The sequence below is a fragment of the Leopardus geoffroyi genome, chromosome D4 (genome assembly GCF_018350155.1).
Source record: "Leopardus geoffroyi isolate Oge1 chromosome D4, O.geoffroyi_Oge1_pat1.0, whole genome shotgun sequence".
Classification (NCBI taxonomy): Eukaryota; Metazoa; Chordata; class Mammalia; order Carnivora; family Felidae; genus Leopardus; species Leopardus geoffroyi.
The window spans coordinates 58,721,498-58,744,762 of record NC_059342.1 but is presented as its reverse complement, the minus strand read 5'-3'; the positions used below and the strand labels follow the sequence as shown (position 1 = coordinate 58,744,762).

The 23,265-nt window shown below is 49.5% G+C and overlaps 1 protein-coding gene across 1 annotated transcript in view; it reads left to right on the top strand.

Moving 5' to 3' along the window:
* PAX5 (paired box 5) overlaps window positions 1-23,265 on the top strand; it is a 188,574-nt gene that overhangs the window by 20,228 nt on the left and 145,081 nt on the right. Inside the window, exons 4-5 of the mRNA XM_045469080.1 lie at window positions 6,967-7,031; window positions 10,459-10,587. Of these exons, the coding sequence (XP_045325036.1) occupies window positions 6,967-7,031; window positions 10,459-10,587 (194 nt within the window). The remainder of the gene's footprint in view (window positions 1-6,966; window positions 7,032-10,458; window positions 10,588-23,265) is intronic.

The window sequence follows — 23,265 nt, the reverse complement described above, 5'->3', positions numbered from 1 at the left end:
GCCCCGTGTCGGGCTCTGTGCTGACAGCTTGGAGCCTGGAGCCCGCTTTGGATTCTGTGTCTCCCTCTCTCTGCCCTTCCCTGGCTCATGCTCTGTCTGTCTCTCTCTCTCAAAAATAAATAAACATTGGGGCGCCTGGGTGGCGCAGTCGGTTAAGCGTCCGACTTCAGCCAGGTCACGATCTCGCGGTCCGTGAGTTCGAGCCCCGCGTCGGGCTCTGGGCTGATGGCTCAGAGCCTGGAGCCTGTTTCCGATTCTGTGTCTCCCTCTCTCTCTGCCCCTCCCCCGTTCATGCTCTGTCTCTCTCTGTCCCAAAAATAAATAAACGTTGAAAAAAAAAAAAATTTAAAAAAAAAAAAATAAATAAATAAACATTAAAAAAAATTTTTTTAAAAGAAAGTTTTCTATTGTAAATGGCAAAGTCTCAAATCCGTTAAACCTATAGAAGTCAAGGATGAAGTTGTGAGGTGAACAGAAATGATTGTTCTCTAAACTCCACAAAGAAAAGAGAACCAGCTGACTGAAAACTTGAATGGTTCCCATTTCTCTAAGGTCACACACTACCCTTGTCCGTGCAGAGCCTGTCCAGGCATAGCAGACCCCTCACCCCCCAGCAGAAAGAGGTGGTCAGACTAGAATGTCCCTGAGACCCCTTCTGGCCTTGATGGTTGTTCCTTCTGTGATGACTCAAATGCACAGAATCACTGTGTGAGTGCATCTCTTGATGTTTTGAGACCTGCTATTTCATAAGCCATGAGCCTGTTTCCTTTCTCTCAGCAAGTCTTTATCTTGGTCCTGACATCATGTGAGGTACAGAGCACAGAGAGGGGCACCAGGTACACTGTCTCATAGTCTCTGTTCTAGAGGGCCTCCTTGCGTAGGATGGCATTCAGGCATGCATGAGAATTCTGGTCAACCTGAATTAGCTGAGGAGATAGCAACGGTTGTGGTGGGTTTCGGGTGGAGGGGGATAACTTCTGTTCTTCTGGGTTATGAGGGGCTCCAGTGTGCTTTGGGAGTCCCCTACTTCTGGCACGTTGCAGGATTACCGTCACACAGAGCAACATGACTTTTTCCCACGTCTCCAAGAGCCCTCGTGTGGAGTAAGGCATACAACGCCTATAGCGATGGGGGAACGGAAGCCTTCTCTTCAGAGGAACCTCCACCAAACCCATGGTCAGGCTTTGGGGGCCCGCAGATTTCCCAATGTAGGGTGTACGTGTAATTGGTGGTTTGAAAGATAACCCTGGGTTGCCTGTGGGGGTCCCAAGCTCCTAATGCCTGCTGTTGGCAGGCAGTAATGTAACAAGTGAAGAAGGCTAGGTATGAGGTGATAGGGAAATGTGGGGTCTGTGGGAAACCGGACAGCACAAGAGTTCTTGAAGGGGTAGGTGCTTCTCAGCTCCAGCCGAATGCCTCCAGGATTTTTTTTTAAGTTTATTTATTTATTTGGAGGGAGAGTGTGTATGCACCCGCGAGTGTGCGAGTCCACCAGCAGGGGAGGGGCAGAGAGTGAGGGAGAGGGAGAGAATCCCAAGCAGAGTCGGCGCTGTCAGCTCAGAGCCCGACACGGGGCTCAGTCTCATAACCAGGAGATCGTGACCTGACCCGAAATCAAGAGTCGGACGCTCTACCGACTGAGCCACCCAGGTGCCCTCCAAATCTCCGTATTATTAAATGGTGGCAATGAATTTCAGTGAAAAAAAAAGTGCCTTACAGGACGAGCATAACTCATTTGCAGGGCTCCAGCTTATATCTTCTGTAATACAAGGATGAAAACGGTCATCTATTTATGATGAATTTGCTTTAATATATTTTAGAAAAATATAAGTGGAACACCAAGCCAGTGAGTGTGAACTTTATGAACTATCCCTCCCATTTACGGTAAAGAACTCGTATTGCCTCATAAAGTAAGTCTAAGTCAAAATGTAAGTTACTTGAAAGGAAGATACGAAGTGAAAAGAGCACAGTGGCCCGACGGAGCGGTGGAGGCTGTGAGGCAGGACTTGCATGAGTGTCTAGGGAAGCCGTGGACCAGCCGGTGCTTTGTGCTTGGAGTTGCGCTGGGCGGCTGCTTGCTGGTTGCTGGGGCCGTGGCTAGCCTCAGGGGCTCCTGTGTGTCCACAGCGGTGGCTGTGTCTCTGAGGTGTTTTCAGGTCTGTCGTCTCCTGTAGCCCTGGAGGCTTAACTCTGTTCTTTGGCAGGTGTAGAAACTGAGGCCCAGAAGAGAGGTGTAGAGGAATGATGATTTTGAGGTAGAGATGGGAGTAGAGTCCAGGTCCCCTGATGTTAGTAAGAGGAGGGCCTGTCTCTTTCCACCATCGCCCCGTAGGACTCTACCCATGACAGAACTGAGGATCCGAGAGCAAAGAGGCAAGGAGGAGTAAAACGGTCATTCCTACCATGTCCACGCACCTCGCAGCCTTTGCGCTTTGCTGCCTGTCTGCAGCTCCCTCTGTGGCCCACAGCCCTCTCCTGGGCACCCTGCTGGGGGCTCTTCTCTGGGGGCACAATGTGGCACTTCACTCAGAGCTCTTTGTGTCTTTAGCCAACCAAGCCAGCAATGCAGATGAACAAGGACACTGTTGGTGCCTCCCTCCCACCGCCACCCACCTCCCCCTGCCCTGTCCACGAAAGCCTGAGCCATCCCTGTGTGCAGTTTTATTTTCCATATGAAGGCAAAGCTGCTCTCCAAAGCTGCGTTCAAACGGGTGCAGTTTCCAAGTAACTGTCTCGCAAACGTCACGATCATGATGTAAGAGCGTCCACAGATTCCTCTCCCAGCTCTTGCCTCCCCGGGGGCAACTTTTCACTCTTCCCCTACTTCACACAGCTAAGGAGGGAATGGTGGCTGGATTTGTAGCTATTCCGGTGGCAGCAGTGTCGTCTCCACTATCCACCCCTACCAGTGTATGCCTTTCTGCTGTCTCCTGGGAGAGCAGCCTGGGAACCCGTGACTGACACGGAATTCAGCGACACCGAACCTGTTCTGCTCAGCATGTGGGAGATTTGCTGGGACACGAGCCATCATGTTTATGTGGCTTCCTAAGGACAAAAAAGGGCTGGGGGTGCCGCACGACCTGCACCAAGGATTGTTAGAATCCAGCCTGAGTGTCAGTGGGAGGTGACTGTCCAAGAGCTGACAGAAGCCGGTAATGGAGCCTTCCTTCCAATCGGGTCCTGGATCTCTAAATCAGGGACCAAGTGGTGGGGACTGCGAGTGGCACTCCAGTTAGAAGGACGGTTCCACTTAGCAACAATTGGTTGTTATCATGTGGGAACGTGGGATCAGGATTGCTAGGTGTTTGGATTTTTCAAGGGAAGCTACAAATCCGTGTATTTATGTAAAAGCTCCCACCCTACAATTATTGGCAACTAATTCAAATAAAACAAATGACTGTGCAGGCCAAACAAAACTCACTCAGGAATTGATGTGGCCTGGGGATGACAGTTTGTAAAGTCTACTCTTAATCTGAACTTGGGCAGCAAGACTTCTGAGAGTGTTTACCCATTCCCCTCTTTCTTCTCCACATCAGTTGCTGGCCTGGGTGTCACCTGTGGGCCCCCTCCCAGCATGGCCCAGTTGGACCCTTGGTTTGGGATTCTTAGCACAGCTGGTGACCCAAGATTCTTACTGCACCAATGGCAGTTTGACCAGTGCAGTAGATGTGGGTATATCTTCAGCCCTGTCTTCCTATTTCCTTTTTAAAGGCGCCATGATTTTCTCCTTCAATGTAATTGTGTAATGGGGGGCGGGGATGGAGGAATATGTGTGTGAGAAGACCTAGCCTTTCAAAGAAGTGAGGGTGATGTTGAAATAGGATCCTTACAAATGCCTGTAATACCTGAAGCCCTTGAAGTTTAGTCCCTCAGTTTCTAAATGGATTTGGAATCCAAATAGACTTTATGTCTCCTATAGGAAATATTTAGCAGAGGGGCCACTTCTTCTGAATGTGGTGCAAAGGAAATTGCTCAAGCATGGGAGCTGGGAGTCTGGGCTGACCTGCTGTGTGACCCTGGGCAAGTCACTTCAGCACTCTGGGCTTTGGTGTCCCCATTTGCAGGAATTGGTGGATTGTTGAATTCCCTTCTCTGCTGGACCATCTAGGATGCTCACATGGCACCCAGGATCATGCTCATGCTCAGCGAAGTAAAGGCAAAACCCTTTAGTGTTAACTGCCAGGTAGCCAGACTGTCTCTGGTTTAGAAGAGGTCCAGAGTATGACTCTTACTGTGACACGTCTTGACGATTGCTTGTTAATTTAAAATTTTTTTTAGAATTGCTATGATTCAATTAGTCTTGTCCTTCCCACTACCATTTCTTCTCAGTGGAAGATAATGCTCTTTGTTCCTTTTTTTTTTTTTTTTTTGGCAGCTGCTGCAAGCAGATGGGCAAAATCTCTATCCCTGGGGACAGCTTTGGAGGGTTCCCTACAATTCTGGTCTCGCCTATAAAGGACAGATCCTCTATAGCCTTAAAATAGGGTGTGGGGATGGCTACTTTCCCCTCCCTAGTTCCCAAGGGGATCTCATGTGTTTTTAAGGCATTTGTGGAAAATATGAACCTTTTAAGGTTGAAGCTGGCGTTTAATCTTCCTGAAGATACTACTGAAGATAACAGCTAACATTTATAGCAAACTTACTGTGCAACAGCTGCTATTCTAAGTAATTGATTAGTTTCATTCTCATCATAACCCTATGATGTAGGAATGATTCTTGGTCCCATTTTGCAGATGAAGAAACTGATGCACAGAGGAGTTAATTTACTCAAGGTCATGCAGCTGGCAAATTGGAAAACTGGGTTTCAGACTCTAGTGGTCTGATTCTGGAGCCTGTGGTTTTAATCAGTATGCTGCAGTGGCCTCTTAATGATTTGTAACAATTAATAATGTTTTACCAAATGGCTTATAAATATTTTAAAAGAAAAATAAGGAAAACATAATTTTCTTTGCTCTGCCTAGGTACAAACTTAATGGCCAGGCAATACTCTGCAAAGCTAGGACTTTATAGGAAATAAATATGAGAAATTGTTCTCATATATTTTACCATACATTTATATGTACATAACCCATAATATAGGTAAACTGTATTTATATCTGTATAGCCAGATATTCATATTAGCCATATCTCTGTAGACAAACACACATGTATCCTTGGAAAAGGTGACATACACACAAATACAGAAATTAGATCAGATTCTAACTTAATTCCAGGTGGTCCAAAAGACTATCTCACTCCCAGGTCCTTGTCAATATGCTCCATGTTTGTTTACTTAAAATAAGAATTTTGAATATTGGAGGAAACAAACCAACCCTGAATGCATTTGAAGCAACACTTAAGCTGACTCATAAGAAAAAGGCAAAAGGCCCTGGGGGCTCCAGGGGCCTGGACTCCAGGGGACCTGTGGTTGGGCTGTGTGGTGTGAACAGAAGTGTCCGTTCAGGCTCTCAGCTGGGCATGCTGAGGGGCCTCGGTGCCCACCACTGAGCTGTGAGATCTCTGAGGGCAGAGACCATAACCCAATGAGGGTATCCTTACTCCTCTCCATTTGTACAAGCTGGAGACTCAGTGCAGCTTGAAACTTGAACTTCCAGAAATAACGGTCTGGAATGTGAAAAAGCCTCTCACCTAACACTGAGTGAAGAGAGCCAGATACAAAACCATGGACGCGATTTAATCTTGATTTTGTTAAAGGAAATGGGTATTTCTTAATATGCGTAGGAATGTTAGCATAAAGGAGGTACATCGAAATGTGATTTTAGATACCTTCTTTGTAGTTCTCGTCCTAATAGTCTACAATGAGCACAAAGTACTTTTATAATTAAGAAAAACCCTAATAACTGTTCTTTTAAAAGGTGATCCTTGGAGGCTGGAGTAGAACGTCTCCAAAGAAGCTGAACATTCTGTTACCACCCACCCTTCTCCCTAATGAGAAGGGAGAAGCTTCCCTTCTCAGGGAAGGAGCTTTCGTGCAGATCCCACAGGGACTTTGGGCCCAGCCCTGGTTGGTTGCACTATGACACACAGGGCTCAGGGTCTCACGGAGGAGACCCATATGAGTGTGCTGTTGTAGACAGAAATTTATAAGCTAAGCTTCTCAGAGCCCAAGGTCCTACAGAAGAACATCAGAGCTGCCAGGGCAAAGGAAAAGCAGTACCACTATTATCCCTTTCATACAGTGGGCTTTGTTTGAAGATTTTTTTCCCCAAAAAAGGATTTAATTAGAGTGGTCTGTTCCAACTTCCTCATTGTATTGAGGCCGGCAACAGAATGGACTTGCCCAGGGTCACAATCAAGTTCATCATATTAGAACTAGGGCAAGGTCTCTGGAAAGACAGGCCAGCACACCCCCGGCTCCTGGCCTTGCTGGAGCCTAACCATGTGGCTTTGTACACGGCAGCTTTGGAGGCTTCCTCTTAGCAAAGCCAGGCCTGTCCCGGCAGCACTTTAACCCTTTCTAATTTCAGAGCAACATGCATCTGCTTCCTTGGTAATTTTTAATGGGTGGGGATGTGGCTCTCTCCTGCAGAGAAACCAGAGCATGTGGGCCCCCAGGGAACAGAGAGGTCACCTGGTTCAGTCCCTTCATTCCACCGATGGGCGGGCAGAGGTCCAGGAAAGGGAAGAAAGTCCCTATTAGTGTCCCTCAGGGAGTTCCTGATGGAACTGGAGCTGCTCCAGAGAAAAAGATGTCTGTTTGTAACATTAATGTGTCATCCTTTTTCTACACAAGAGGTACTTGAAGCCCAGAGAGGGGTGGGAACGAGTTACCCAAAGACACCCAGGGAGTTAGGGGCTGAATTGGGACTAGTCCATAGCGCTGCTAACCCCCTACACTCCCAGTCTGGGGTCATAACCTCCCTCCTCGTCTGCCCCAGCTTGCCAGGCCTTTTCCGTGCATAGCTGGTTGAGATCTCTTCTCCGTGGTGGTAAATAGCCATTAATTTTTCCCCCAACTGTCCACAGGATCATCCGGACTAAAGTACAACAACCCCCGAACCAGCCGGTCCCAGCTTCCAGTCACAGCATAGGTAAGAAGAACTTTTTAAAAAAATTTAAAAATCTAATGGGCTCCAAATATTCTAAAGAACTTTTTAATCATTCTTATGGACAGATAATTCTGCATAAAACACTTCGGCACACGTACTAATGCGCCTTCTTTGTCATTCTCCAAGGGCTGAACCTGGTAAATGAATTTTATAAATACTGCTAAAAGGTTTTGAATTTTACTGATTATTATGATAAATAGCTTTCACCATGAGACAGAAAATTGAAATCTAAGCCAAAAAAAAAAAAAAATCCACTAATGGGGGTCTATAGAATGTCAGATAATTAAAGTAATAAATCAAGAAAGGGATACTTATTCATAACATTTTCTGCATCATTAGTCAGTAAGTAGTTTTGAATGTGTTTTTTTCTTCTATCAACCAGCCCTTCTACAATTCTTTGTGCACTTGCAGTCTTGAGTGAAGATGTGGCAAAACTTCCCAAACTTTCTCTCTCTCTCTCTCTCTCTCTCTCTCTCTCTCACTTCAATCTCATGTACTCCATGAACTGTCGAGAACTGCCAGTGGGGCTTTTGACACTCGTGGGAGATAGTCTGAGTGAGCATGACTTATAAGGGTGGGGGTCCTATTTCCAACTACTAAAGAGTTCAGAAGTTTCGCTTGCCTGTCCTTTCCCTGAAAAGACTGTGAGATGAAAATGACATGTGTCTATTTAAGACATATTATTTCTCCACTTGGGATAAAGGGAACACCTCTGGGGGGAAAGTTATTCTACTATAAGAAAGTGCTGACCATTCAGTTCAGTAAGCCTCTGACAGTCAATGTCACTTAATAATGCCTCAGACTGTGTAATGTTTCCCCACCTTTGTCACACCCTCTTTAACTGAAGAAACCCCCACGCGGTGATGGGGGATGGGCAGAGGCAGGCTTATAGTTCCAGCTCTGCCATTAACTCATCCAGTGAGTAAGTCCCTTTACTTCTCCGAGTCTCAGTTTCCCCATTTGTGGACTGACGTGCACAAACTAGGTGCTCCCTGAGGTTTCTGATCCACCATGGTTGCCTCTGTGGATAAAGGTAAGAGTGAGTTCCTCCCTTCCATAAAATAATTATTTAGGAATCCATTCAAAAAGTGTTTGCTAAGCCCTTGCTTTGCATAGAGACTAGTGTTATAAAGGAGGCAGGACAGAATCTCCATTCTCATGGGCTTCTCGGTCTAATAGGGGAATGTAACGAAGAGAAGTTTGCAAAACACCGAGATAAGGCTCAAGAAGGAAATACAGGATGCTGTGTGAGCCAAAGGAAGGGAACTGTTACCAGCTCTGTTGAGCTGGTGTGAAGAGGGTTGAGGAGGGTTCCTGGGGAAATGTTTGTGGCTGAGATTTCCCTTGTAGCTTTAACTATTTCGGATGACGGAGCAATGAATGTGAGACTAAGAATACCCGATAATATTCTTGCAATTGGGCTAGAGGAATAATTCTACTTGTAGGTCAGCAGAATGCTTTGTCTCAGAAAGTTTTATAAAAAAATGTACCTTGTATGCGTACAGGCCTTTATCGTTTACAGACTTATTGAGGAGCGAGGAAATGGAAGTTAGAGCGATTAAATAACTAGCCCAAGGTCACATTGCTCATAAGTGACGGAGCCAGAATTGGAACCTGGGTCTTTGGAGTCTGGCGCAATCACAAGATAATCAGAACTATCACTGGCTCTGTCAGCAACATGGCGAGCCTTGGTTATATGTGGTTGTTGGTTTTTAAAGTACCAAATGACGTGTGATCTTCTTTCTTCCTCTGTTCTTTGCACCTTAATACAGAAAAGGTTGTGAGATTTGCATAAATCTATTTTGAGGAGCTTCTTCTGGTGAAGGAAAAGAGAAGTTAACGATTTCTACTTCTGTGTCTCCTAAGGAAGATCTAAAATCTAACTCAGATATAAGAAGAAAGGCACTGTTCCCTCTAGGTCTGTAGGAGCAAGAGCTGGATATGCTCCAAGGAAAGCAACAAACAGCTTCTCACGCAACACCACCATTTCTAGTAATTTCCTACACTTTAGAGTCAAAGGCGGCTCCACCTGCCTCCAGCTAGTTATAGCCCAAGGAAATGTGTCAGAGATTGGTTTGTAGGTTTTAATGAACCAAGAGAGAATTCCCACAGCCCAGAAATGGAAATTCAGCTGTACAGCTTGAGAGGACCCTGACGACTTGGCTGCTCTTTTCCCCTGGACTCTGGGGTTAGGAGTTAAAGTGAAACTTGCGCAAAACCACCCCTCCCCTCCCCTCCCCTGTTCTTATCCTTAGGAATGTAGAGACCTGGCCTTAGTCCCAATAAGTCACTGAGCTCAGCCCACGTTTCTGGGCAGGGGAAATCAAGACTTTAAGTCAGTAGACCTGAGGCCAAGTGCTGGTGCTACTGCTTATTGGCTAGATGACATTTAGCGAATCACTTCACCTTATGGCGCCTTCAGTTTCCTCCTTTGACCCAGGAGTATAAATAACAGCACTTGACATTGTTGCAACCGTCAAATGAAAAGCAAGGCATTAATGTGAAGCGTATTATTGTTCTTCATTATTACTTAACGAGGGGCAGATTACTGTCAGGGTTCAGACTTCAGTTTCTGGATTCTGTGGCCTTGGGCAAGTCGCTTACCTTTCCTGAAGCCTGTGTTCCCTTACCTTTCCAATGAGATAACAACATCACCTCCCTTACAAGATTGTTCTTAGAATTAAATAAAATAATGCCTCAATAATGCCTGGCACAGAGTAAGTTCTCACAAAACATCAGTTATCATTATGATATTATACATATCGATACGTATTATATATGCACAATATATATTCTATTATATAGCCTATCATTATTACATAATTAATATTGAATGTGAAAATCCAGGTAAACTAGAAGGAGAAAAGACAGCGAGGAACTATAAAGAGAAGGAACAGTTTGCCATTTGGAATTTTGTTGGCTAAGTGTATGAGTGTGCAGGTATTTATGTCTGTGTGGATGGGTGGATATGTAAGCAGGGAATGCAGCTGCCTAATGAGCGGTCTAGGCTGGCTGGTGGTAGGCCCCAGCTCCCCCCTCTCTCTTCGCCGTCCCCCTGCTTCCTGCATTCTTGGACAGGATTTGAGCTACTGCTCTTCTCACGCTGTCCTGTGTGCCTTTCTGCACCGTCAGTCCTCCTAGCTGCCCGTGCTCCCCCTTGCATCCTCCCAGCAGCAGAAAACCCGGGCAAATGCCCTGAGGGCTGCCCCCATCGCCCAGGTGTAGACGCTGCCATAGGGCGGGTGTCCTCAGCGAACACTCACTGCATCCCGCGCTCCCGCTGCTCCGCAAACAGTGGCATCCAGCCCAGTGTAGGGTGAGTGCTTTTGTTTTGGCCGGCTGCCCGGCAAAGCGCCCGCCCCCACAGCCCTCCCGCCGGGCCCTGACCAGCCCCTCTCCCTCTGCACAGTGTCCACGGGCTCCGTGACGCAGGTGTCGTCGGTGAGCACGGACTCGGCCGGCTCCTCGTACTCCATCAGCGGTATCCTGGGCATCACGTCTCCCAGCGCAGACACCAACAAGCGCAAGAGAGATGAAGGTAAGAGATGCCTCTGCAGTCCTGTCCCGGGCGGACCCGACCGGACGGGATCTGCTGTGGGGCCGTCAGGGAGGAGTAGAAACAAAGATGCCTGATGAGCACCGGAGTCCCCAGGTCGGGTGGACACGGGAAAGGGCTGGGTGCCCTGGGAGAGGCAGGCAGGATACTGGCTGGGATTGCGGATTTCTCACCAGTGTGCCCTCATCTTCACCCCTTGGGTGAAGGAAAGAGGGCCTGGCAGAGTCCTTGTGTTTTGAGCTTTGTGGTCTGTAAGAAACCGTGTGCAGATCTGATGCCCAAGGGCAGGGTGTGCAGGGTACAGTGCAAGGCCTTTTGTCTCCTTTGTTGGGGAGCCTGGGAGCCGAGGGCGTGCTGGGTGCCCTGCAGTGAGAGCTGCACACCTGGGCGGAGGGGGTCAGCAGGTGGGTTATGCCAGCTGGCTCTCCCAGAAGGCCTCCGAAGACGAAGGCAGTGATGGTGGGGGGCTGAGGGAGTTAATCATCTCATCTCTGCCCTTGGGCCTGGAAGGAAGGAGTGCAGTGGCCTCCTGGGGATTACAAAGATGACAATCTTCCCAGTTGCTTTTTCTGAACCCCTGTGTATGCCTGCTGCCTGGGTCCCGGGAGCCGGCCATCTCTGTCCTGCACACAGGCCCACCTTAACCTGGGTTTCTGTTCCCTGATGGGCTGCCAGTGCAGCTGACGTTAATGGGTTTGAGAGGAGAAACGAGCCCCTGGGAGTCTGTAAGACCTTCTCCAGGAGAGGGGGAAGAAAAAAAAAAAAAAACAAAAACGCCTATGGTCTAGGGCCTGAGAGCTGCGTGACAGAAATCTTGATTCAATTATTCTGTTCCTCAGCACAATTCCCTTTCTCGGCGCCCTGTAAGGGATGTGTGTTCTGGTGAGCACATGCCTAAGTACTTAAGATCTGTAACTAGAAAATTGAGTCGGCCCAGCGGTGGATTGGCCTGTGGTCTTCGTGTTCTGGGCAGTGTGGAAGCTGGATCTCTGGCCTCCTCTTGGAGCTGTGGGGGCGCCGGGGCGGGGGGGATGATTCACAGCTTTGGAACTTCCCTCACCCCTTTCCCCTGTTCTAGACACTCGGAGCAGATGTCAGAAGTCTTTAACTCAGTGGGCGATTGTGCTGTGTTACCGCAGGAGGCAGTGGGCCTACCATCTCTGTTGGTTTATGGGGTTGGTGCTGTCATCTTTTCTGCCATTGTCACCTGCACTCACAGCAGATGTGCCCAAGTTGGGGCCAGGCTGTGTTTGATCACAGTGGAGGGGCAGGTTGTGTGAGACTCCCTCACAGGCCGAGGGATCCCGGCACAGACTTTTGGAGAAATTAAAAAAAAAAAAATCTAGTTTGATGTTTATCACCAAACAGGTCCTGATTTGGCAGGGGGTGGGGGCTGTTTTACTGTGTTTGTGGAGCACTGGGGTGGGGGGGGGGCAGCTGTTTTACTGTGTTTGTGGAGCATTATACTGGCTTTTAGCTTCTGTTCAGCGGCCACTGTTCAGCTTCTCGTGCTGCTTTAAAAGGTATCGAGTGGGGGGCATTGAGGTGGCTTAGTTGGTTAAGCGTCTGACTCTTGATTTTGGCTCAGGTCATGATCTCGAGGTTTGTGAGATGGAGTCCCACATGGGGCTCTGTGCCGAAAGCACAGAGCCTGCTTGGGATTCTCCCTCTCCCCTCTCTCTGTCCCTCCCTGCCTTGTGCTCGCACGCACTGTGTCTCTCAAAATAAATAAACATTTAGAAATCTAAAAAGCTATCGAGTGGTCAGAATGCAGGTGTTGTTGGTCTAGACTGCTCTGTGCCATCAGACCATTTCTCAAGGACTGTGGCCCAGTTGGGGTATTGACCTTTAAGAAGGACAGTGACAGATTGAGATGTGTCCAGGTGGGTGTCACCTGGAATGGCAGGGATCTGGATATTACAGCGCCTGGAGAACACCTTGAGCCTCTAGGGTTGTTTCAATACAACAAAGAGAAGAATGAGCAGGACTGGATTGTTGCCTTCAAATATTTGGAGAGCTGGCCTGGAAGGTAAGAGGAATGAGACTTTGTTGTCTGGCCTTCAAGGCCAGTCTGCAGCAGATTCAGAATTTCAGCTCAGTGTCAGAAAAAACTTGTAGATATGAGAGTGGTCTGAGGCAAAGGGAGCTACCTTGGTAGGTAGTGAGTGCCCTGTCACTAGAGGTATGTAAGTAGAGCCTAGGTGACCATGGGCTGGGGCTGCTGTATGAGAGCATCAAGGATCAGATGTAGGATTGGATACTCTTCGAGATCAAGTACTGATCTCCAGAAAGACGTTTTCCGGGGGCTAAGGGACAATGATTTGATGGTCCTGGAAGCCGACAGGATTGGGAAGAGTGGGAGCCCCAAATGGCAACCAGAGCCCCTTCTCCCCTTGCAGCACCAGGAGTGTGTTAAAGCAGAGAGGTGGGCAGAAGTGCCCTTGTTCACATCAGCAAACTGCCTTGAAGGACTACTCCCCAGTGCTCCCGGATACCCTTTCCCACCCTCCTTCCCTCCCTCTCTCCCTATCTCCCTGGATCCTGGCATTGGCTTCAGGGGGAGTTAAAGAGGCAGAAATTGTCACCCCTATCTTATAGGGGAGGAAACTGAGGCCCCAAAGAGTTCTGTGACATTGTCAAAGCCACACAGCTGGTGTGGCCTGGGGAGCTGCGAGCAGCTGGAGAGGCCCTGAAGGTCCCAGTTCCTTGGAAACCGCCCCCCCCCCCCCCAGCTCTCATTACCCTCAGTCCCTCCAAAGAGATGCTTGGGAGGTAGAGCAGCCTGGGGCTGGGCAGAGCCTGGGGACAGTGTGAGGAAGAGTTTCAAGCAGAAGGGACTGGTCAGCAGGTTGGATGCTGCCGAGAGCATGATGAAAAAGTCAGAAACCAGCATTGCTGGGGGCACTGGAGGGCTGGCCTTTTGCGGAAGACCACGGCACTGTTTTTCACAGGAGCCCTTGACAGCCTGAGGGAAGGGCTATGAGGAAAAGAGGCACAAAGGGCCAAGAGGAAGAGGCCAAGAGGAATCCTCACCCCCATTTCTCCGATGAGGTGACTGAGGCTCTGCAAGGTGGATTCTACTTTGCAGTCATCTCCAGCTAGGACTTGGGTTTTGCCCTGTGGGCAGTTCCTGCTGCCACTCTCATGCCCAGGCCTCAGGACAGGGGTGGGTGGTTACAGAGTCTAGTCACAAAGGGCCTGCCCTCTAGAGCTCACAGGCTGGGGTCAAGACTGACAAGCCCAAAGTCCCTCCAATGGTCGGTGTGTAAGATGGTGCTGTGATGGGCGGGGACACCAGAGGGGGAGAAGAGCAAGGCAGGGAGGGGCAGATTTTGACCAAAGGAATCCAGGAAGGCTCCTCCTAGGAATTGGCCCTTTATCAAGGGGAAAATAGTTTATACTGCTTCTGTTTTTTTTTTTTTTTTTTAATGTTTATTTATTTTTGACAGAGACAGAGACAGAGCGTGAGCGGGGGAGGGGCAGAGAGAGAGGGAGACACAGAATCCGAAGTAGGCTCCAGGCTGAGCTGTCAGCACAGAGCCCGACGCGGGGCTGCAACTCACATACCGCGAGATCATGACCTGAGCCGAAGTCAGACGCTCAACTGACTGAGCCACCCAGGCGCCCCCTGCTTCTGTTTTTAAAATCAAATGAAATTTAAATTTTAGTTCCTCAGTTACACCTGCCACATTTCAAAGCGCTCAGTAGCCTCACGGTGTGCTGAGTGGCCACTGTATTGGATGATATGGCTTTGATGCAAGTGCTTGGCACATAGTAGCTGCTCAAGAAGAGTGCTTCTTGGTGGAATGGGTCAGTCACGTGCTTGTGGAGGGTTCACAGTTAGTAAGGAGGGGGAGTGGGCAATCTCCTCAACCAGGAGGGTTTCTGTTTGGTATTTTGGGCTTCCACAGAAAGCTCTATTTGAATAAAGACTTCTGTAGCAAAAACAAAAAAGTTAGGGCACTGTTAGACTTGTGGATTGCCAGGGGCCCCTTTGGTCTAGAAATTCTAGGACTCTCCCCCGGGACATTTGCCTCCAAGATCAGCTTTGGGGATGTGGCCACTGTGTTCTGATCTCAGATGAGCTGTGTGCGGCTCAGGTGGCAAAGAAGGCCCTGGGGCTTCTGAGGGCAGAGCTGGGGCTGGCTGAGGGAAGCTACAGGAAGCAGATTGTAGCTCAGTGCAAGGAACTGCTTTCAGATAACAGCCAGGCTAGGCCAAGGATGGAAGCATTAGGTTGGGAAGGGAATGAGCTCCCTGTCATCAGATGTGTGATCGGGAACTAGACAAAGGAGAGGCAGAAGAGCCAAAGAAGGCATTCTGATTTGGATCCCATGACTTTGAGACCTGTTACAATCTGGGTAGCAGGTGCTTCTGTGACCTCCTATGTCTGCAAGTAGTTTTCCCTACTTATTTTTCCCTTCTGCCAGCTGACTCTGAGGTGGCCGTCCACATGGACTTGACTGGGCAGAGGCCACATCGCATGCGTTTCTCTCCCTGGTCAGCTCCTTGGCACAAGGCACAGTGCCCAGAGGTGCTCAGGAGTTCTGTGGCTGGTACTGAGAGCTTTCGTGAAGTCTCTGGTGTAGCCCTCAGGAATCCCACTGGGCCAGGGGGACAGAGCCTGATGCGGTGCTTCCCCCACTAGGAGGCTGGACTGGGCCAGGCAGGAGTGGCTGTGAACGGTGGCCATGGGTGAAAGGGCAGCCTCAGACCCTGTGTTTCTTCCTGGGCCTTGGATCTCCAGTGGGGTCTCTGTCCACCATCTATCTCCAGGGCCCCCATTAAGGTCCCCTTGACTCCCCCCTCCTCTCCAACCCCCAGAATTTGAAAAGCCCTGATGAGCACACCAAGGTCAGCTGAGCGAGAATCCCTTTCACTAACTCAGAAGGCTGCCCAGTCCAGGACCAGTGTGGACTGGGGGAGCCACAGCTCCTTTGTGAGCAGTAGAGGTACACTGCAGGTGGAATTTCTGGCCTTCTGTCCCCCGGCTTCTCTCTGCCTGAAGAGGGCACAGGAAAGGCATCCAGAATCCCTAGGTGGCCTGTGCTTTTCAAGAAATGCCAAGTCCAGCATGACTCTCAAGGAGAGGATTGGGGGGGCATTTAGGAGGGGCTCCTGTCATGACTATGTCTACCCCTTTCTGGGGGTGCCTGTCTCTTCCTCATGCCTTTCATTCGGGGGTGCATCTTATCCAGTGTTAGCTGCCTTTGTTTGTGTCCTGTTAATAGACTTTTTCTGTCTGCTTCTGTCTCCTGGTCTAGTGTGCATGCTCTCTCTCTCTCTCTCTCTCTCTCTCATGCACACACACTCACACTCTGTCACTCATGGTCTCACACATACACACGCTGTTGCACACCCGCTCTCTCTCACACACTCTTTCACACACATACACACTCCCTGTCTTTGTCACACACTCTCACACACAGACACACACTGTCACATACATACTGTCACACACACACACACACACCTCTCTGTCTCTTTCGTTCCTCTCTCTTTCTCTCACACATGCTCAGTCACTTTTTCTTTTCTTGTATTCACTCTTGCTCTCCCTCTTGCCAACTCTCTGCTCCTCTCTCTCCCAGGTTGGGAGCCCCAGCTCATCCCTGCTCTGCAGACCTCCATGGGACCCCACGCAGGGAGGGAAGGGCTTTCAGAAGCTCACAGACCGACCCCCTCCCCCACCACGGGCAGACCCTGATCTTCCTCTATCAGGACCCTTTTCCTTGCCAGACACTCCCATCCTATCTGCTGCTCCCTGGCTTGGGATGGAAGGCTGGGGACGAAGGTGCAGAGACCCCTCTCGGATTTGCCAGAAGGGAATGGATGTGTGAAAAGAGTTATCGGCAGCCCTTGATTCCACAGATCGCTCATCTCTGGAGAGCCCATGATGAGATGGTGAGGTGTTGAGGCAAGGACACAGGCTCACAGGCCAGGGACAGAGCAACATGAGGACTTCCTGGCGTGAAATCTTCAGCGAGTGACTTAATCTCTCTGACCCTCCACTTTGTCATCTGGAGAATATCCGTAGCACAAGCCTTGTGGGTTATTGTGAGGATGAAATGAAATCATACCCTCAAAGGGTTTAGCCCCAGGGGCCAGTCATAGTAAGTGCTTAATAAATGGCCACGGAGGAGAGTGGGGCTGGAGGGTGCGAGGCTTCAGTCACAGGCTGAAGTCAAGCAGTCGCTAGCCTTCTGTTTGGTGGCTGAAACTAGGGATCTGCCCACCGCAGTCTTCCTGTTTGTAAGGCTTCTGCTGTGGCATCGAGACTGAACAACAGTGCCCCCAGGTGTCGGCAGCAAGACGAAGGGCCACTTGCTTTCCTTTGCTTCCTTTCCTCAGGACCTTGGTCTTCCAGCCCCCTGATGGAAAAGAGTAAAAGGATCAAGTCTCAGTCCACAAAGAGTGGCCCTAGGTACACAAGAGAGGCTCCAAGATGGAGGGCAGAGGGCAGAGCACCTGGGCCTGGGAGGGCTGGGGGTGGGGTCACCAGCTTGGACCTCAGGGCTCCCCTGTTGGAGTAAAGGGCCTTGGAGAACATCTAGGACATGTCATTCCAGTCATTACCCAGAGGGGAAAACAGACTTGGAGAAGAGAAAGGGTCTGACCAGGTCACGTAGTAAAAATCTGGAAAACCCAGAGGGAGGGAATGGACTCTTCAGAACATCCTTTGTATCCAGCTGCCTTTTGATGTGGCAACTCTCAGTTTCTTCTGTCCCTTCTCTCCCATTCTCCTTTCCGGCTGCTGCCCCCACTGTTGAAAGCCACCAGGAACCTCATCCGCCTGTGCTGGGACAGAGGGGCTCTGACCCCTGACTCATCCCCAGGGCGAACCTCAACTCTTGACAGTGAGCCTTGCCCTTCCTGCCTTGCCTCCCGTTCCTCTTCCTTGTCCCTTCTGTGCTTCTGCTCCCTGTGCATTCTCTGAGCTTTCCTGTCTCCAGGCCATTATCCACACAGGGGGCCCTCCCACAGGAGTGCTGTCCTTGAGGCTGGTCTGTTGGCCTGGCCTGGTTCCCAGAGCCAGCCCACTCCCTGCAGGGATTTTCAGTGTTGGACCAGTAGTCCTTCACAGCCAGGCCCAGGATGGAGCATTGGAAGCCAGAGAGCCTCTGCAGAGAGGGAAAGGAGTGACTAGCATTTTGTCTCCGTCTTTCCTGGGGCTTTACCAGGGCAGGCCTCCCTTCCCCAGCCCTCCATGAGGTACCCCCTGGAGGTCTCCTCAGGCTGCCCATGCAGGGGGCCCTTCTCTGAGTTCTTTCTTTGTCTATCTGTGCAAGGCTCAGAACCAAGGTTCCCGCTGGGAGGGGGATCGCTTAGAAGCCAGGTGGCAATTCCCAGCCTGGCAGTCATGCTTTACTTGGCTTGCCTTGGAGTTAAAGTAATTTTTGATTAGTTACTGACGTTTAAAAATCAGATTTCATATGTGGATGTTTGGCTTTTCTTGGGGGAAAAAAAACCCCAAAACTCCAATCTGGCAACACTGGGCAGATTTTCCCACGTAGCCATGACCGTCTGTGGCTGCTGGGCCTGCGGGTCTCAGGCTGCTCCCTATTCAACTTGCTCTCAGTTATTCGTGCTCCGTTTTTCTCTACCTGAAGGCCTTTGAGTTTCTGGAGTCCTAGAGTGGACTTGGAGGAACAAGCATGAGTCCAGTCGATGCAACTAAAGCCTGTGCGGGGCAGCACCATGACCTGGCCCAATGGAGCTCTGTGTGTGTGTGTGTGTGTGTGTGTGTGTGTGTGCACGTGTGCGTGTGGTCAGGGAAGTAGGCAGTCAGGTTCTTAGGCCAGTGGTGAGTGGGGTAAGGCACGGCAGTAGGGCGAGGTCAAGGAGCCACACCTCCTGTAGCCCAGAAGAGCAGTGAAATCGAGGTCATTCAGTCCACACCTACCAGATGGGACAGGCACAGAGGTCCCAGGCTTTGCCTCCGGGCGTGCAGGGCGTGCTGAGTGGCAGTGGTGATAGGGACCCAGGTTTCCATCTCCCAGCCTGGCTGGCCACTCTCCGTGTCCTTCTGGCTGTGTCATCATTGGCACTCTGAGAAGTGTCAGAGACTTTCTTGGTAAAGCAGAGGACCTGAGGCCAGGTGGCCAGTTGGAAGGGCTCCTTGGGCCTTTCCCTAGTGCCTAGGGCCTGTCCCTTGGGTGTGTGTGGGGGGTCGAGTTTCAGTTCCTCCTGGCCCCCGGTTCCCTGAGTTTCACTTTGATTCAGTGAGTGAAAGCCTGTGTGAGAGCCAGCACCACTGAATACCCCCTCCACCCCTCCCTGCCCCTGTTTTCACGCTTGCTTTGCCCACACCTTCCCCTCCCACCCCCCAGCTCCCCTTCCCATGGTCTGTGGTCTGGTGTTCTGGAGAACCTTAGGGAATGTAAAGGATAGGGTGACACAGTGTGAGGGATCTCAGTTCAGGGAGCTGGTTCTGAGGTCAGCCAGAACAAGAGTTCTGGGGTCAGCTGAGGGGACAGCTTAAGGGATAGAGTCTCCACAGTGCACGGGCTCCCACTGGCTTTCTTCCCCGATCTGTGCCTGCTGCCCTGTGGGGCAGAAAATCCCACAGTCCCTTCTCTCTGGCTTTGGAATATGGTTAAACCTTGGCCACAGTCTGAGGCTCGGGGCTTCACAGGGCTCCAAACCACTAGGGGCTTATAAGGTAGGTGCAGGAGCCTGGAAGGAGGGGGATAGGACCTCTGGGCCCCTGTCCTGACTCTGTGGCTAACTTACTGGTGACCTTGGAGGGAATCCCTTCCTCTCTCTAGGCCTATTTCCTCATCTATGATATGGGATCAAGGGATTCCTAAGGTTTTTTTTTGTGGCACCAAGATTCTGAGCTTCTCCTAGTCCCATCTCCAATACTGTTGCAGTATTTGAGAACAATGGTTCTCCAATTTTTGGTCTTGGGACCCCTTTAAACTCTTAAAAATTATCAAGGACCCCAAGAAGCTTTTTCGTTTAAAACATAAAAGTTTAAATACTTACTTACTAATTCATAAAAAATAATAGGGGTGCCTGGGTGGCTCAGTCGGTTAAGCGTCCAACTTCAGCTCAGGTTATAATCTCACGGCTTGTGAGTTTAAGCCCCGCTTCTGGAGCCTGCTTCGGATTCTGTGTCTCCCTCTCTCTCTGCCCCTCCCCTGCTCGTGCTCTCTCTCTCTCTCTCTCTCTCTCTCTCTCTCTCTCTCTCAAAAATAAACATTAAAAAATTAAAGAAAACAGTAATAAACAAGTAACATAAGTAACGTGTTTGAAATAAGAATCATATTTTCCATACCAAAAAATTTAGTCAGAGTGGCATTGCTTTATGATTTTGCAAATCTCTTTAGTGTCTGGCTTAATGGAAGACAGCTGGATTCTCAGATCTGCTTCCGTATCCAAGCTGCTGTGATACCACACGTCCTAGTGCGTTTGGAAAACTCCACTGTGTACTTGTGAGGGGGTGAGAGTCAATGAGGCCGATAAAATCTTGGATTTATTATGAAAATAGTTTTGGCCTCACAGGACCCCCTGAAAAGGTCTTGGGGTCCCTCAAGGGGTCCCTGGACTATACTTTGAGAATCTCTGCTTCAGGCTACTGGGGACTCTGAGCTTGCTTACTTATCGCTTATACAGAGAGGGAAAGCAGTTAAATAGTTTTTACTAAAAGGAAAGGTACCATCAGTTCCCCCTATTTTTAGCTCCTGAAGGCAGGGGGAGCCATGGAAAGTCTTTGAGCTGGGGTGGGGGGAGTAACAAGACATGCTGGGCTTTGGAAATCCTCCTGTAGCACATTGGGTACGCAGTGCCTGCTCCTCTCCCAAGTGTGAGCTCCCACAGAAAGGCGCAGCTACTGAGGTTTCTTTCATTGCCAGCAGAATGTCTGTAGGGCTTGAGGTCTGACTTCCCTCCAGCAGGCTTTCTTCAGGGTAAAAAGCAGCCACCCAGTGCTCCCTATGAGACTGGAGAGCGGGCATTCTGAGACCCAACCACGTCTCCCCAACCCAGCTCAGCTCTGCACTAGCTGGCAGATCCCTGAGATCTCACGCTGGGCATAGTTTTGGTGGGGGAAAAAAAAACCCCAGGTAATAATATTGAATAGGAATGAAAAAAAATGAAATAAAGTAGTAGGTTTGGTATTTATCTGAACTCCTGCTATTTGAGGAAAAGTAGGTCTGAAAGGCAGTTGAGACGGGAGATTTCTGTTCTGATTCCATAGGCACTTCTAGATGTTTCTGGAATGCCAGTGGTTGGGCACTGGTGTGTGTGCATCTATGTGCATGTGCGTGTGTGTGTGTGTGTGTGTGTACAGTTTCACTTTGGAATGTCCAGTTTTCCTCTTCATTGGTACAAGCTTATTACTTGTACTAGTCTTTCCTTGGACTAATGGACTAAAATGGAGGAGAGGGAGGTGTCCTAAGGTAATTTGAGAAGAACTGAGAGACCAGGGCTTAAAGGTGTTAGAGAAGATGCGTATGAGAAAGAGATTGCTTGTAGTGTAATGAACTGAGCTATGTATGAGGGGAAACAAAACCATGGCCCCTGGAGAAACTCAAGGAGGAGGATGAAAAGCGACAAGAAGGTCAGGCACTTCCCTGTACTAGCCACCAGGTGGCACCATTGACCCAAGACAGCTTAGTTGCCGTCCAGGGTTGGGGACAAGAGGGGTAACAGGGCAGTGTGTAATGGCCATGTGGGAGTTTGTAATTCAGTGGGAGGTGGCGGTGGCCAGGTAGGCTGACTATTTCCTAGAGACTTCTTTCAAAGCGTTTGGTCAGGGCAGGCAGAGGCTGGACCATCCTTGTTGGAGATCAGTCTGGTCTTTTCCTCACCTCCATGGTGCAGATGTCTAGATATAAACCTTTCTGAGAGTCAAGTCTTTGGTTCTATTCTAAGCCTTTACTGGTTGTGTGGCCTTGGGCAAGTCATTTCTCTCTTTTTTTTCTTCCCTCCTTCCTTCCTTCCTTGCTCACTAACCCCTCCCCCACCTGCCCCCCCCCCCCTCTCCTCTTCTTTCTTTGTTCCACACCCAGCATGGTGCCCAGAGCAGGGCTTGAACTCATGACCCTGAGATCAAGACCTGAGCTGAGATCAAGATTCAGACACTTTAACTGACTGAGCCACCCAGGCCAAGTCACTTCTTTCTGAGTCTTGTTTTCTGCATGTCAAAATGTGGAGATTTGAACAGGCAGTTTTAGTGGTCTTTTGGGCTCTGACATTCTGTGGTATGCCTGAGGGAACACAGGAGGGAGTTGGAGTTAAATTCAGGATCATTCAGCTGTATTACCTTGGGCAGGTCACTTGCCATCTGTGGGGATTATAGTAACATCTCCCTCAGACTTTTTGGATAAAGTAGCAGCCTCGAAAAGACTTTGCAATCTTTTTTGGTCCTGTAGGACAAAGAGGATTGCTATTTATTATTTCCCCTGGAATTGAAGTTGGCCAGAGGCAAATCCTTAGAGTGTAGAAAGTTTGGGCCTCTGCCTGTGACCACCAATAAAGGCCTTATGGCAGGTGCTGCTCAAGGTCACTGTATTTCTTGAATCTCCTCATTTCTCTCCATCTCCACTGCTACTGCCTCAGTCCAAGCACTCTCTCATTTGAACTATTGCTATAGCTTCCTAGTGGGTCCCTACCTCCAATGTCTCTGACTTCTCCAAACAGTCCACTTTCCACAGAGCAGCCCCAGATGCACTTCTGAAATAGTTCTGATCAGTGACTCACCTAAAGGGCTTTTGCTCTTCAGCTCTGCCTGTTGTTCTCAGAAGCCCAGCAGACTTAAAAAGACTGCAAGGCCCTCCGTGATCAGGCTCCTGCCCATCTCAGGAGCCTCATCTCTCTCCACCCTCCTTTTTTTCATGCTTATTCCAGCCACACTAAGCCTCTTTCCATGTCTTGTTCTTTCCTGCTTGCAGCCTAAGCTTTCTGTGCATGGGTTGTAGGATCAGGCAGTGGGGGCTCTGATGCTGACTCCACCAATGCCTACCCATGTGACTTTGGGCAAGTTATTTGACCTGAGCCTCAGCCTGAGTTTCCCCATATATAGAATGAGGGCACAAATTATGTCTATGATTGGGCTGTTATGTGGATTGTATGAGGTAATGCGTGTAAAGTGCCTCTGTGTGTGATACATGCTCAATAAAGTATGCCTCTTATTATGGTGCTGTTCTCACTGCCTGGGAAATTGTCCCTTCTTGCCAACCATTTACCCAGGTGACATCCCAAATCTTTAGGATCCAGCACGAATATCACTTCCTAAGTGAGGGCTTCCTTGGTGCTCACTCTTGCTGGCTCCCCTGGCCCCACCCTCAGCACACAGAACCTGCCTGTTGACAAAAATACCACATTGGTCATTGTCTGCCCTATGAGACTGTGTCTGCAGTGCTCATCACTGTTGCCCTAGTACCCAGCACAGGGACTGGTTTATGGTAGCAAATATGTACTGAATAGGGACTCTGGATGACATAGAAGCCTGGAGCCCATCTGGTCGGTGGATGCTGGCGGCTGTGTAGAACCCAGAGCTTTGCACATCAAACATCCACCCATTCTTGCCTGACCCCAAAGCCTCTGTCCTCCAGCCGCTGCTGTCTGGCCCCATAGAAAGGATCTCATGGCAACCATTCCAGAAAGGAAGGGAGCTCTTCCTTGGTCTAAATACACGTATACGCGTGTACACATGCG